Source organism: Cyprinus carpio, chromosome B3 (assembly GCF_018340385.1).
Source record: "Cyprinus carpio isolate SPL01 chromosome B3, ASM1834038v1, whole genome shotgun sequence".
Lineage (NCBI taxonomy): Eukaryota > Metazoa > Chordata > Actinopteri > Cypriniformes > Cyprinidae > Cyprinus > Cyprinus carpio.
In genome coordinates, this window is record NC_056599.1 from 21056906 (window position 1) to 21071722 (window position 14817).

At 38.4% G+C, this 14817-nt stretch overlaps 1 protein-coding gene across 1 annotated transcript in view; it reads left to right on the forward strand.

Moving 5' to 3' along the window:
- The window catches only part of LOC109045151 (voltage-dependent P/Q-type calcium channel subunit alpha-1A-like), a 100479-nt gene that overhangs the window by 40030 nt on the left and 45632 nt on the right, over positions 1 to 14817 (forward strand). Inside the window, 20 exon segments of the mRNA XM_042720201.1 lie at positions 389 to 429; positions 431 to 490; positions 1470 to 1585; positions 1821 to 1877; positions 2246 to 2320; positions 2892 to 3098; positions 4157 to 4269; positions 4600 to 4712; positions 4826 to 4957; positions 5110 to 5182; positions 5271 to 5388; positions 5492 to 5559; positions 5922 to 6028; positions 7492 to 7624; positions 8255 to 8760; positions 9787 to 10130; positions 10214 to 10352; positions 10752 to 10881; positions 11136 to 11195; positions 11873 to 11979. Coding sequence (XP_042576135.1) covers positions 389 to 429; positions 431 to 490; positions 1470 to 1585; positions 1821 to 1877; positions 2246 to 2320; positions 2892 to 3098; positions 4157 to 4269; positions 4600 to 4712; positions 4826 to 4957; positions 5110 to 5182; positions 5271 to 5388; positions 5492 to 5559; positions 5922 to 6028; positions 7492 to 7624; positions 8255 to 8760; positions 9787 to 10130; positions 10214 to 10352; positions 10752 to 10881; positions 11136 to 11195; positions 11873 to 11979 — 2699 coding nt within the window.

Here is a 14817-nt window from a genome sequence, read left to right on the forward strand (position 1 = left end):
TTCCTCTCTGCAGTGACAGGGTGCAGCGGTGCTGAGCACCCAGCTGTTTGTGCCACAGATGAAGCAGCCCCAGCCAGATGGTTGCCATTCTCAGGTTGCACATCGCATGGTATGTGGTGTCCTAGGATCTGCCACGGTTCTGTCATAGATGTTCTAATCCTCTGTTAGTGGGGTCAAATTTCCCATCACCTTATAAAAAATACCAAATAAAAATGGCAAACATTCTGATGTCTTTCTACTTGACACTATTGGAAGTGAGCTGTAGAGAGTCTTGGGAAGACAAACACAAAGAAAACCAGATGAACAAACCGTATTCTCAGCTGGAGAGAGAAAAAATGTTTGGATGTGTGCCTCATGGTACTGACTGGGCTGTTTTATGCCATTACAGAGCAATGATGCTTCAGGGAGTGCATGGAACTGGATGTACTTCCCCCCTCATCATCATAGGCTCCTTCTTCATGCTCAATCTTGTGCTGGGTGTGCTGTCAGGGTAAGAAACCTCTCTCTGACAGTGTGAGCTTTTCTCAAATTCTGCTCTGTGATTTTTTTTTTTTCAGGTCTACACTGGTGCATTGATTGATTTGCTTATGAATTACAGCGTTCGTGATTGTTTTGTGGATTTTATGTGAACTATACAGTTTGTGGATGTTATGTGTTTAAAAAAATAATTATTTGTGTATTGTGTGAGGTAGATATCTTGAGTATAACACCACCACAAATGAAAATTACTTTAGATTAACAATTTTACAGGTACAATTATAGAACTTTTTATTATATTTTTTAATTATCAGCAGAGCAATTAAAAAAAAAGCTGAGTGAAAAATAGCATCTTGTGCTTCAGTGGAAAGAAATCTGATCTCTTGTACAAATAAGTTCACATGTCAGTGTCACAAATTTTATCAGTGAGCTAGTGCAGAATCTGAGATATTTCATTTTTGTCATCATCTTTTTTTTTTTTTTTTACTTATTTTTAGATTTAAATTACATTTTGAATCCCAGATTATTTTTGTGTCGTTTCAGACATTAATATTAGTTCATTAATAAAATGGACATAAAATTCCTGAATTTCAGTATTTATTTTGCACACTCTTTATTAAAAAGGCCCTCAAAAATATTTTAAAACACCACATTTTCATTATCCATCGATAAAGACATCTGTAGAATAAAATGCTTAGAATAATGCCTAAACATCTTATTTTATTACGAAGACAAAAAAAAAAAAAAAAAAAAAAAAAAAAATAGGTGTAATAGAATTAGTTCCCTTATTTAAATTGTGTACAATGTGGCCACAATTTAACTAAAGTGGGGAAATGAACTAAGTAGTGGGAATTAATTGTTAATTCGTTGCCAAGATGTCTTGTTTTTTTTTTTTTCCCTATCCAAAAATCTCCAAATTAATTGGTATGTATGTGCACTTTGTGTTCTTCCATTGACAAGCATTTGTTTGCTTGCATGTGTATGTGATACAGTGAGTTTGCTAAAGAAAGGGAGCGCGTGGAGAACAGGAGAGAGTTTCTTAAGCTGAAGCGTCAGCAGCAGATAGAGAGAGAGCTGAACGGATATCTGGAGTGGATCTGCAAAGCAGGTAAATGCCATAGAAAGTGCCATTAATTACTCCAGCGAGAAGCTAAAGCCAAGAATTCAGATAGTAGCTTGTCTCTTTTGATACGGATGTCTTTACACTTGTGCGTCTCAGTATTGGAACGTGCTGATAATGTACAAAATGTTTCATTAGGCTTCTTTTAAGCACTAGAAATTGTCCCCATTTTCATGACTTTTGCAGTGGTTTGATTTGAATGTTTTTTTTTAATTCTGTACAGAAGAAGTGATTTTGGCTGACGAGGACAATGACCCAGATGACCGGATGCCCTTTGATGGTATTTACGTGAACTCCTCCATCCTTCCTTCCTTTTCATCCCCCTCTCCTCCTCTCTTTGCTCCCTCACTGGGACTAGGTGTTGAATTCCTATTGTAAAAGAAGAGAGAGATCAATAGCGTGTTGGCTTTGCTGAGGGGGTGATATTGTATACTTCTTGTCCGTATGCACAGTTAATGTAGTGTTCATGAGCACATTTACATGGGCTGTCAGTCTGTAGCTTACAGCAGACATGTGATAGACACACTACACTTCCTAGTAGTCTCATTTAGTTCTTTCTGTTCATCTATTTATCAGTTATGTATTAATATTTTAGGTTGTCAGAATCTGTATGTATATCTGTATGCGACTGTGGTCTGTTAAACACAGGCTCGCGAAGGAGGCCTACCATCAAGAAGAATAAAGCAGACCTGCTCGATGCAGAGGATGGAGATGGAGATATAGGTGCATTTGAGTTTTATATATATATAAAACACACAAATACTTATACACTTCTATGTTTTTTTGGCTCAGGGTTGATCAATGGGGTTTTGGCATAAAAATTACCTTAAAAAAACATGTTAGTTTTTGGTATGCTTTAAAAGACGGTTTAAAAACCTTAGGATAGTACTGATAAAAAGTAACATGGTGTACTGTATATCATAGCACTGTGCTATATTTGTAACAATAGCCAACAATACATTGTATGGGTGAAAAAGCATTAGGAAATTTAAAAAAAAAATAATATAATATATATATATATAATATATATATATATATATATATTATATATATATATATTTATTGATTTGCGTTTTTTGTTTTTTTTTTACATTTAATATATATTTTGATTTCCAAAATATATTTTTAGCAGAACATTTTGAGTAAAAAGCATTTTGATAAATTTACCTGAATTACAAAATTATCTCCCTAACTTTCAGATGTCATATCTGATAGGACTTTTCAGTTTTCATTTAATTTCATTGTATTTTGTTTCCTTGCCACTCTGCTTAACTGCTTCTTTTCCGACTGTCAGGTTCTCCGTTTGCACGGGGCAGTCTGAAGAGCTCCAAACTGGAGGGCTCTTCCTTCCATAAAAAGGAGCGTCGGCTGCGATTCTTCATCAGGCACATAGTGAAGACGCAAGCGTTCTACTGGACCGTGCTGTGTCTCGTGGGACTCAACACTCTGTGTGTGGCTGCTGTGCACTACGACCAACCTGAAAAGCTCTCTGACTTCCTCTGTAAGTCTATCCATCTGTCTGTTCTCTCATTATTACAGTAGACTCACACAGAATGTGCAGACTTCTCTGTATTTTTTTGTGCGTATTGTGTGGGAAAATCAGCAGAAATTTGAGGATGTATTTTCTGTTCAGACGTGCTTGAACCTGTGAAGTTTCTTTCATTGCATGTAGATGAGTGGAGAGATGATGTATTAATTTACTTTTTTTATTTTCCTGTTTATGGTTTCCTATCTTACTTTCTGAAGATTTTACTCTATTTCTTTTCTTGTATCTTTGTTTATTCATTAATTGTTATTCATTAAAGCAGACATAACACACAGTTTCTGCCAATCTCATGTGAATCTTAAGTACCTAGTATTGCATCCTTCATATCTCCGAGGAGTCTTTAGTTTTGTCAGATTTATAAGAAACAGTCTGAAAGCAATCGAGCTCCTGGAGCTAAAGGGTAATGAGCATGCAAAGCTTTTGCAATTTTCATTATCATGCACCAAAACGGAAGGTAGACCCATAGAATTTACAAATGGCTGCGCCCTCTCTTACGGGAAGAAAAAAGTGGACACAAACCCTGAAGGAGTGTCTTTGGCACAGAAATTCTCTGTCATACGTCCAACTCCTTTTTTGAGACTTTGTTCATGTTTAGCATAAGAATCCAACTCTTTAGCAGTGTAAATAAATCAGAATGCATGAAATAGCATTAGACATTCCCTTTGAGTAATACCCTCAAAAGTATTACATTTTGGACACTTAAAAATATCTGAAAAGCATTTTCATCATATTAAAAGTGGTCAGTTAGTTTGACAACCATAAAATTCCCTAATTGTTATATTAAACACCATATCTATTATTTGAACAGTATCTCTGTCATTTGAAATCAACAATTTTCTTGCTTTTAAAAAGTGTGTTTGTGCAGTATTTATTTAAAATATTTGTCCCCCTCCCCCCATATAATACATTTACATTTATCTATTTTAAAATGTGGCTTTCTTTCTTTTCTTTGTATCTTTGACCTTTCAAATGCTCTTTGTCTCTGTCTGTTTCCCTCTCTCTCCTCAATCCAGACTTTGCTGAGTTCATCTTCCTGGGGATCTTTATGTCAGAGATGTGTATTAAGATGTATGGGCTGGGGACCAGGCCTTATTTTCACTCCTCCTTCAACTGTTTTGACTGCATTGTGAGTTTCTCCCATCCCTCCTCCTTCTTTTACTAAATCCAAAAAACATTTGAAGGAAACCAAAACATTATACCAGCCGTTCCTTGCTCTTTCAGGTCTTAATGTTGAATTTGTAATTCATTGCACTAAATCAGGTTCTTAATCAGTATTTCAGTGTTTTGGGTGTTTTAATAAATGATGAATTTGTGAGGACTGTGTGAAGCAGATATGTGTTAGTGTTTGACGTTGGGTAATGGGTTTTTGTTTTGTGGCTTGCTGTTACTGAATGAGTTTTAAATGTGTGTTTTATATATGTGTGTGTCTTTGTGTGTGTGTGTGTGTGTGGGACAGGTCATTTGTGGCAGCATTTTCGAGGTGCTCTGGTCTATGATCCAGCCAGGAACCTCGTTTGGGATCAGTGTGTTACGAGCTCTCAGGTTACTGAGGATCTTCAAAGTGACCAAGTGAGTCTCTCACGTCTCGAGTCCCATGTCTGTCTTTCCGTCCCACTCTTTGTCCCTTTGAACTGTTTTAAGAAGGACTAAGCATTTTAAATGTCCTTCTTTCCCATTTTCAGGTATTGGGCGTCTCTGAGGAACCTGGTGGTGTCTTTGTTGAACTCCATGAAATCCATTATCAGTTTACTCTTCCTCCTTTTCCTCTTCATCGTGGTCTTTGCTCTGCTGGGCATGCAGCTCTTTGGAGGACAGTCAGTATAACACTACAATACACGTAACAACAGAAAAAATGTATTTATTTAATTATTGTCATGGGTCACCAAAGTCAGTCCAGGCCCTAAATAAGGCATGGCATGGAAATACTCTGTGTAACAACAATATAACCACCATTTCTTCTGTTCAGGTTTAATTTCGAATCTGGCACACCACCTACAAACTTTGATACTTTTCCTGCAGCAATAATGACAGTATTTCAGGTGAGCAAATGTGCTCATCAAACAGTGTGCAGTCATTCTGTGTGTTTTCCATGGCTTTGTGATTATAGACCTTCTCTCTGCATCTTAGATCCTGACGGGTGAAGACTGGAACATGGTCATGTATGATGGGATCGAGTCTCAGGGCGGAGTCAAAAAGGGCATGGTCTTCTCAGTCTTCTTCATCGTTCTTACACTCTTCGGCAACTGTATCCAAACACATAGTATTGCATGCTGACATGCTGTTTCGCTTAATTTTCACATACACCAGTGCAGCATTAATATGATGTTCCTTAACCCTTCTGTGAACAGACACGTTGCTCAATGTGTTCTTGGCTATCGCTGTGGACAATCTGGCCAATGCACAAGAGCTGACTAAGGTAAACAGATTTTTTGGGTAATGGATCAGGGGTTCAAAACAACAAAATAAAATAAAGTAACATTCAGTTAAAAGAAAAAACTTGATTTACACACAGCCATGATCAAGTAAAAGTAAATATTAAAAGAAATGCAGACTGGGATCGGACACTTCACAAAACTGCATGTGGTGTGCACAAAAAAAAAAAAAAAAATTATGTCAGTTAAATACTTTTCTTTATTATTTTCTTGTGGTTGCATTAACTCACTAGGTAGTAGTATGACAATGTCCATGTTTTCTCCTTCTCTGTTTATGCTTCAACTCCTACGCACCAGCATGCATCACATTTTAACCAATATGCTTCATGTTTCTCTCCATGTATAGGATGAACAGGAGGAAGAGCAAGCAGCCAATCAGAAAATGGCTCTTCAGGCGGCCAAGGAAGTAGCAGAGGTCAGCCCACTGTCTGCAGCCAGCCTCTCCATTGCTGCGTGAGTATATCTCTCTCTCATATCTCTCTCTCCACACTTCCTCCACAACAACTCCCCCACAATCCCTTTATCTTCCTTTTAATTTTTTCATAATATGTTCAGACCATGTTTCACCCACATATACCAACAACAGTCAAAAACATAAAGAACAAAAGCAACACTTTCAATCTGGCTTTTTTTGGTTTCCGTCAAACAAGAGTCAAAAGTGCAGCATTATTTGAATTAGAAATCTTCTACAACAGTATAAATGTCTGTCACTTTTGTTCAATTCATTGTGTCCTTGAATTAAACTATTCATTTCTTTCCAAAAAAATTCTAAATGAATACAATTCTTTCTGACCCAAAACAAACTATAAGTCACAATGACCCAAATTTTCTTTCCCCTGGACAAACTATTCGTAGAAAATCCAAAAGGAATCAGAACCCATGCTTTTAAAGTTCATATTATCTAAAAATTTCACTCACAAACTGTAGATCCAGTTATGTTGGTAAGTACATTTTGGAACATACTGTAGTTGCTGGATTATTAGCTTTTTTTTTTTTTTTTTGAACATGGTTAGCAAGCTAAAAAAAATAAAATGTTCCAAAACACAGATAGCAGTTTAAAGAAACATGTTTTTTTCTGTTATGTTTGGAGCTATAGACCTATAATGTTGTGTTTCCTGTCCATCAACAAGCTTATCTGTGATCTTCTCACAGTTATGTACACACAACTTGCATGCAGAGGCACAGACCGATTGAGGATGATTCCGGTTTGTCAGTGTGCCAATGCATTCAAGTATTTGTCAGGAAAAAAAAGAGAGAATCGTGAGAGAATATGTGTGTATCAGTGAGGACGAACTTGTGAATGGGGGAGAAGAGCAAAGAGATGTTCTGTGTTTCTCACATGCTGTTTTCCTCCTCAGCGTGACAGTAAACTCTGAGCGTCTTGATGCAACAGAACACTTTCTGGACTGGTATTTATTCATTTATACTCTTTCTGTTCTTTCGAAACGCCTCTCTGTTCGCCCCACACCTCCCACTCTTCTCCCATCAGCCTTTTCGACATGTGCATTTCCTCCTCGGTTCTCTGTGCTGCTCCCCGCTCTGTTCTCCAGACCGCTGGGTGGGATGGGACGGGTTTGTCACTCCTCATCTCTTCTTCTCTCTTCATACTGCTACTCATCACCTGCTGTTCTCCTCTTATCTCCTTTACTTTCTCTCTTTCACATGCTTTGCTCTAAGGGTTGGGCGCCTGTGATGTGTTCACTCCCAGAATTATTATAGTTATCTTCTTTCTGTGTGTGTGTTCTATGAGTGAGTTTGACCCAAGCGGTGCAATCATCCTCTTTAACAAATGGTAGCTGGTAGCTTGTAGGTGGGCATTTTCAGCCTGTGGTAGCTGCAGCAACCTTACTTTTCCCTCTTGGTGATTACTATTCTCAGATCTACTGTAAATGTCTGTCTCTCTCTCTTTTCAACAGTAAAGAGCAACAGAAGAACCACAAAGGTTGTAAGTCGGTATGGGAGCAGCGCACTATCGAGTTGAGACGACAGACCCTGGTGAACAGCAGAGAGGCTCTTTACAATGAGTTGGACCCTGAAGATCGCTGGAAGGTGAGAAGAAGTGATGGAGAAAGACATGCTTGGTCAAAGAGGATGGATTTAAATATCAGTTATCAGCGGATAAAAAAGTTTTCATTGCATCGGTCAAATATTGCATATCGTACTTTTCCACTATTTTTTACTTTTTTTACATTTAATAACACTGTTAAACGTTATCTAAAAATCTAAGATCTCAAAACGTTAATATTAATATCATAAAATTAAGTACCATGAATTTAATATTTTAATATAAATAGAATGTATATAAATAAATAGATATGAAAGGGGTAGTTTTCCCAGAAATAAAAATGCAGTTATAATTTTCTCACCCTTCAGTTCCAAGGGTGTATGAATTTCTTTATTCTGCTGAACACAGAATAGAATATTTTGAAGAATGTTTGTAACCAAACAGCTTCTTGTCCCCATTGACTTCCATAATATTATTTTTTTCTCCATACTATGGAAGTCAGTGTAGACCAGCAACTGTTTGGTTACCATCGTTCTTCAAAATAGTTTCTTTTATGTTCCACACAAGAAAGAAAATCCTACAGCTTTAATATTTTGGTTAATATTTGTCTTAAATTAAGTTCTTATTTAATTGACAAATGTGTGGGCTTTGTATTGTTTTTATCATGCCTCTAGGTCTCATACTCCCGTCACATTCGTCCCGATATGAAGACACATCTGGACCGGCCATTGGTCGTGGACCCTCAGGAGAACCGCAATAACAATACCAACAAAACTCGTCCGGGTGACGGCCAGCCCCAGCGCACTCATCAGCTCCTGCACAAACAGCCCAACTTCAATGAGGGGGAGAGTGGAGGAGGAGGTGGAGGGTCTGAGCCCTGGGCAGCGTTGGAAAGGGGGGACTCCACAGGATCCCGACGGAGTCTTTTAGGCTCAGAGGACCATGGGGAGGGTAGAGAGTCTCACCGCAGACATCAGCACGGCGATCGCTGCAGCCAGGCCCGCCAACACCATAAAGCCACAAAGGATGAGGGAGAGGACGGAGGGAGGAGACACAGGAGTAAGGGCAGGGAAAGAGGACCTGAGTGTGAGCATGCAGATGGAGGAGAGCGGAAACACAGACATCATCGCCATGAGGGCGAAGGAAGAAAAGAGAGAGGGGTGCGACACCGTACCAGGAAGTGAGTTTAGTCTAAATTAATCTATATAAATGATTTTCTATACATATATGTATATACAATTTATATACACTCACCGGCCACTTTATTAGGTACACCTGTTCAATTGCTTGTTAACACAAACTGCTAATCAACCATGGCAGTCACAACAACTAAATGCTTTTAGGCATCTAGATGTGGTGAAGATCAAACCGAGCATCAGAATGGGGAAGAAAGGGGATTTAAGTGACTTTGAACGTGGAATGGTTGTTGGTGACAGACACGCTGGAGTAGGCTGGTCAGTGGTCCGGGTCTGTTTTCAAAAACTGCGACTACTGAATTTTCACACAAAACGAACTCCAGGGTTTAGTCAAAAAAAGAAAAATATCCAGTGAGCGCAGTGTGCTTGTTGATGTCAAGGTCAGAGGAGAATGGGCAGACTGGTTAGAGATATAGGAAAGGTCACACAATATCTCATAAATTAATCGTTACAAAAAAGGTATTGCAGAACACCATATCTGAACACACAACACGTAGATACAGATGGGCACAGCAGCAGATCCACTTTATGCCGCTACCTGTCAGCTAAGAACAGGAAACAGAGACTTCAATTCGCTACAGGCTCTGCGTCACTCTACAACAACTACAATGACATAGATACAGCCTACCCAAATAATCACATTAGGCAGGACATAACTCTTAACACTAACTACCTTTATTGTATCTGTTACTGCCACTTATTTGTACATAATGCTCTGTCCGTGTCTTTTCTGCCTATGGGCACTGAAGTCACTCAAAAATCTCAGTGTGCTACTTGAGACTGGTTTTGTGATCCAGGGTCATCTATAATATAACTGTTTTTAAAACGTACATCTTTTTGTTCAAAATTTTCAAAACATGAAAAAAAATCTAGCCAACTCCAGATTTTTGATTGGTAGTACTCTCCATATTTATAAGTGACAATTTTTTAAGTGACACACTAAATAGCATTCCGAAGGGTTCCTAACAAGTATGTTTTAAAGTTATAATCTTGCTTTCTTCTTTTTCCAGGGATGGTCATGGAAGAGGCCCCACTCTCTCCACCACCCGTCCCATTCAGAAGACTCTGTCCAGGCAGGACAGTCAGTACAGTGAGGACTTGGACAATGCCATGAACAGCAAGCTAGCCACCCAGCCACCTAGTAACTCCACTCCTCATGATAGTCTGCTCAATCTGGCCAACAGTGCCCACACTGCCGGCCTGGCACATACTGGCACCGAGAGCAGCCTCATTCTCACCAAGCCTTCCTCTACCACTGCTAATGTTACCAGCACTGGTCACCTGGGCATGAAATCTGATTACACTGCCGTGGACATTCCCCCGATGTTCCCCTCCAGTAACGCCATCCTACAGGGTAAGAGAAAGAGCTAAAGAGAGTAACTGACCTTTTAATTTATTGTCTTAATCATCTGTCTTCCCTTCGTCACGTCTCCACAGTCAATAAGAATGCAAACACAGAGCCCCTGCCCAAGAAGGAGGACACAAAGGGTGACGATGATGATGATGAGAAAGATGATGGGGGGCCTAAACCCATGCCACCCTACACCTCAATGTTCATTCTGACTACCACCAACCCGTGAGTGCAGACATCTCTGTGAAACTTGCTAATTTACTGCCAGTCCTAGCACTCTGACTCTGCAGCTGGTCAATATTAAAATTGCATTAACTGTAATAAAAATATTAATAATATCTTGTATATAATGACCACTTTTCAAAGTCCAGTCAATTCCAACGGATAAAATGAAGTCATGTCCTGCTTATTTCCTACTGTTTATTATCCTGTTTAATTTGGAAATTCCTCCAATTCTCGAATTACTGAAGTAATATAGGGTGCAAGCACTTTATCATGTTGACATTAAACAAAACTGACTAGAGTCACCTGCTTTTGAGTTTTTTATTAAATTAAACAAGCTTTCTTTCAAAAGAAGTGGTTGTTTTTGTTGTTAACAGGTCTTTTTATGAACTTCCGTTGTAGATTTCGGAGGTTGTGCCACTATATCGTCACGCTCAGATATTTTGAGATGTGTATTCTGCTGGTCATTGCAATGAGCAGTATTGCCCTGGCCGCTGAAGACCCTGTCTGGCCCGATTCCCCCCGAAACAATGTGAGACAGTCCTACATCTCAACATCCTCTCTTTATGTCTCTGTGGTTCAGTTTATTTTTGTCTACTGGACTAGAAACCATTTCATCTATCTATCCATCAGTGCTTCTAATCATTACCTGATTTACTAGTTCACTTCTCCATCAATTCTATCTGTTTATTCATCATTCTTTATATTCATCTTGTCATATCGATTTGTCATAAAGGGCTTAATTTTATTGCTAACAATTATTGCTAACCTCCTTTGTGCTTGCAGGTCCTGCGGTACTTTGACTATGTGTTCACTGGTGTGTTCACCTTTGAGATGCTCATTAAGGTAAGTGTCTATCCTGCACAGCTGTCTGGGGTACGATGGTCTATGCTTCACCCTTCAAAAAATTATACTTATGTATTTTGTACTTAAAGAGTTGTTTATTGGTCTCCATGTTGTGTAATGCAATAATCTGAAGTACTATAGGGTTCGTATAGTTGCACATGCTTTTGGAAACCCCAGAAATATCTGGGAATTTAAAAATAGTGATTCCTGGAAATATCATAAAAATGAACTACAACACAAGGTATGGGAATCATGATTGTAATTATTATTATTTTTTTATTTCAAATGAATGCTTTATTTTCATTAAATAATCCTCAAAACTATATATCTGTATAATTTTAAGCAGCACAACTCTTTTAACATGGATAATAACAAATATTTCTTGAACAGCAAATCAGCATATTTTAATGATATCTGGAGGATCATGTGACACTGAAGACTGGAGCAATGGCTGCTGAAGATTTAGCTTTGCCATCACAGAAATTAAATACATTTTACTTATATATTCAAATAGAAAACTGTTGTTTTAAATTGTAATAATATTTCACAATTTTAATTTTGATTTGATTAATTTTGATCAAATAAATGCAGCATTGTTGAGCAGAAGAGACTCCTTTCAAAGGCCTCAAACTTTTGAACAGCAGTGCACTTACTTAACAATTCTCTCTCTGTTTCAGATGGTAGATTTAGGTCTTGTTCTGCATCAAGGCTCATATTTCCGTGACCTGTGGAACATCCTGGACTTTATAGTGGTTAGTGGTGCCCTGGTGGCGTTCGCCTTCACGTAAGTGTCATCAAGGCCCCAGCGCTCATGCCTCACTCCTCTCTCCTCTCCTGCTTGCTGCCCCTCCTCGTCCTTTCCCGTCTTGCTCCCTACAGGTCAAATGCCTGCACAGCCTACACACACCTCCCTGACACCCAGCATCCCAACCATACAACCCATACAACCCTCCCTTCTCTCTCTCTCTCTCTCTCTCTCTCTCTCTCTCTCTCTCTCTCTCTCTCTCTCTCTCTTTCTTTTCTCTCTCACCATTTCTCTGCCTTTCTCTCCTTCCCCAACTCAGTCCTGTGCGTTTGACATATCTTGACCCTATCTTTTCCTCTCTTCACCGCTCTTCCCCCCCACACCACCAAACAACCACAAACACAGACACACACACACACACACACACACACACATTAAGCCCCAGATCTCATTTTGGTAATTTCTCACCGAATATCACCCCCCTGCCCCACCCCATCATGCACAACATTTTGCCCAGTGCCTACCCAGTGGGCGAGCTTGGGCCCATTTCCATGAGGGTGATGACCCTACCTGGGCACCTTTAACCCTTTAGTGCCCAGGACTCTTTGGAGCATCCAGCCACACTTACCTCAGGTATTTCTACACTCCATTTTTATGCCACGTACCTGGAACCAAACATGGAGAAAACAGACAATAAGAAGAAAGAAACGAAAGAGCAAGGGGGAAACATTTAAGAGACCATATGCTACACTTTTAAACCATTGTTAGACTATTTATAGTTAGTTATTTACCTCTATATTTAGGATTTGTTTATATAAATAACCCCTCTTATGATTGGCTGACCTCTTTGCATGTGAAGTTAGTTATAATGCTTATTCGTGTGATGAGGGTTTATAGTTGGGTCCAGTGTAGTATGTTTTTTGTCACAATCCATGCAGAAATTAAACTTTTTAATTGTTAAGATCAAACTGAAATGATCAGGAATCTTCTTAAACTACTGTAAATAAAGACAGGAACAAATAGAAGGGATTTATGACTGGCGGTCAGGATAGCTTAGAAGAGGAATAAAGGAAAACGACTGTTCCAGGTTGTGTATCTGATCGCAACGGAAGCATGCAGCCCAACTACTGGACTGAGAGAGTTGCTAATATGAGGGAGAGGTCAGAAAGGTGCATCTGTTAATATGAAACTGGAAACAAATGCATGTAAAAGCTCTTTTTCAGACTTAGTGTAAAGAGCATGAGAACAGATTCTGGGAATCGACATGTCAGATGACCTGAATGAAAGCATGAATGGAAGAAATATGAACCCAGATCATTTTTTTTCTTCTTCCTGAAATACCAGAATCTGAATGCTTTGAAATAGTAATATTATATGGTTCTGTCTGTGTTTGTGTACATCCTCCTCAGTCCCTGAACAACTGTAAATGTGTAAATGTGCACACATTTTCTTTTTCACAAAAAGTTTTTTAGACTAGGTGGACAAACACAACACATGACATGTACCATGCATACAAAATGTGAATGGCTGTCAGAATTATATTAATAAAGACCTGTTCACACAAGTCTGACACAATTAAATGTGAAAGTGTAAAATACCTGCAAATAATTTTGCACTACAGAGGTGTTCATGCAGAATCTGATGCTGAAATTCCCATTCTCATCGAATGTGTTTTTTGGCATCTGAACACTAAAAACTGAAAAATATTTCAGACTTTGTGTGAAGTAGTTTATAAAGATATAATATTTTGTATTAAAATGTTTTTATGCCACATTTTATGACCTGATGGATATAGTTGTGTATATATATACAATATTTCTAGAACTCAAATTTGAGTTATAAGGCATAAAACAGCAGAAACAATAACATGTAAGGAAAAATATAAGTAACAATGTTTGAGGGGACAAATAGAGCTTGCAAACTGCACTGATTATCTTTCCCAGCATGACTTTCTTAAAGAAACTGTCTTGAATCCTTGAGTGTTTTCCCCTACCACCAATCCCACCAACCCCACTTCCATTTGCACCCACATCTTTAGTTCCCGCATGAAATAAGTTTATTAGGCGATTCATAAAGAGACATTTGGATGCGCCTGCCTGTCCCAAAAAACTCTGTACTCTTTGCTATCATGGCTAGATTCTCCAGTTTTCCTTTCTCTCCCTCTCTCTGCACACAGCGATAGTGTGCTCAGAACGGCAGGCGCTCTGGGGTGACTAGCGCTCCCTGGCTGTGAGCGTGGGAACAGTTCCCATATCTCTGCTGTCTCTCACAGAGTCTGTTTTTAACCTTTTACTCAATTTCAGGGAGTGACTCATATCTGTTTGTATGTATCTGTGCATGTTTATTTAGTATCTTGTGTACAGAGTCCAAAATTAGCACTTGCAGAGCGTCAAATGCATGTAAAAAAGAGGCTTTGGCGAGTAAATGAATGTGTAATTGACCCATTTTCTAGAAGCTAGAAAATGTAATTTCGTGACCACCATGGAAAATAGAGGTCTTATTATTTTATTTTATTTTATTTTATTTTATTTTATTTTATTTTATTTTATTTTATTTTATTTTATTTTATTTTATTTTATTTTATTTTATTTTATCATAGGGACAAATACACAATGTGTCTTAAATCATGTGAAATACAATATTTTGACTGGGAATAAAAGTCTATATTTATGATAAGTTCTTCCCAATTTGCTAGCGAATGCAGGTGTGGCAAAAAGTTAATTTTGGACTCTGTTTGCAAATATGTATTTTTGTATTTGTATTTAAATTGTTTTAAGTGTTCACACTAGATTAGGTGTCCACATATTAACCAAACTAGGAGTTCTGCCATTATTTTGTGATTGTATTCTCTGTCTCATGTTGATATTTTTCCTGCTT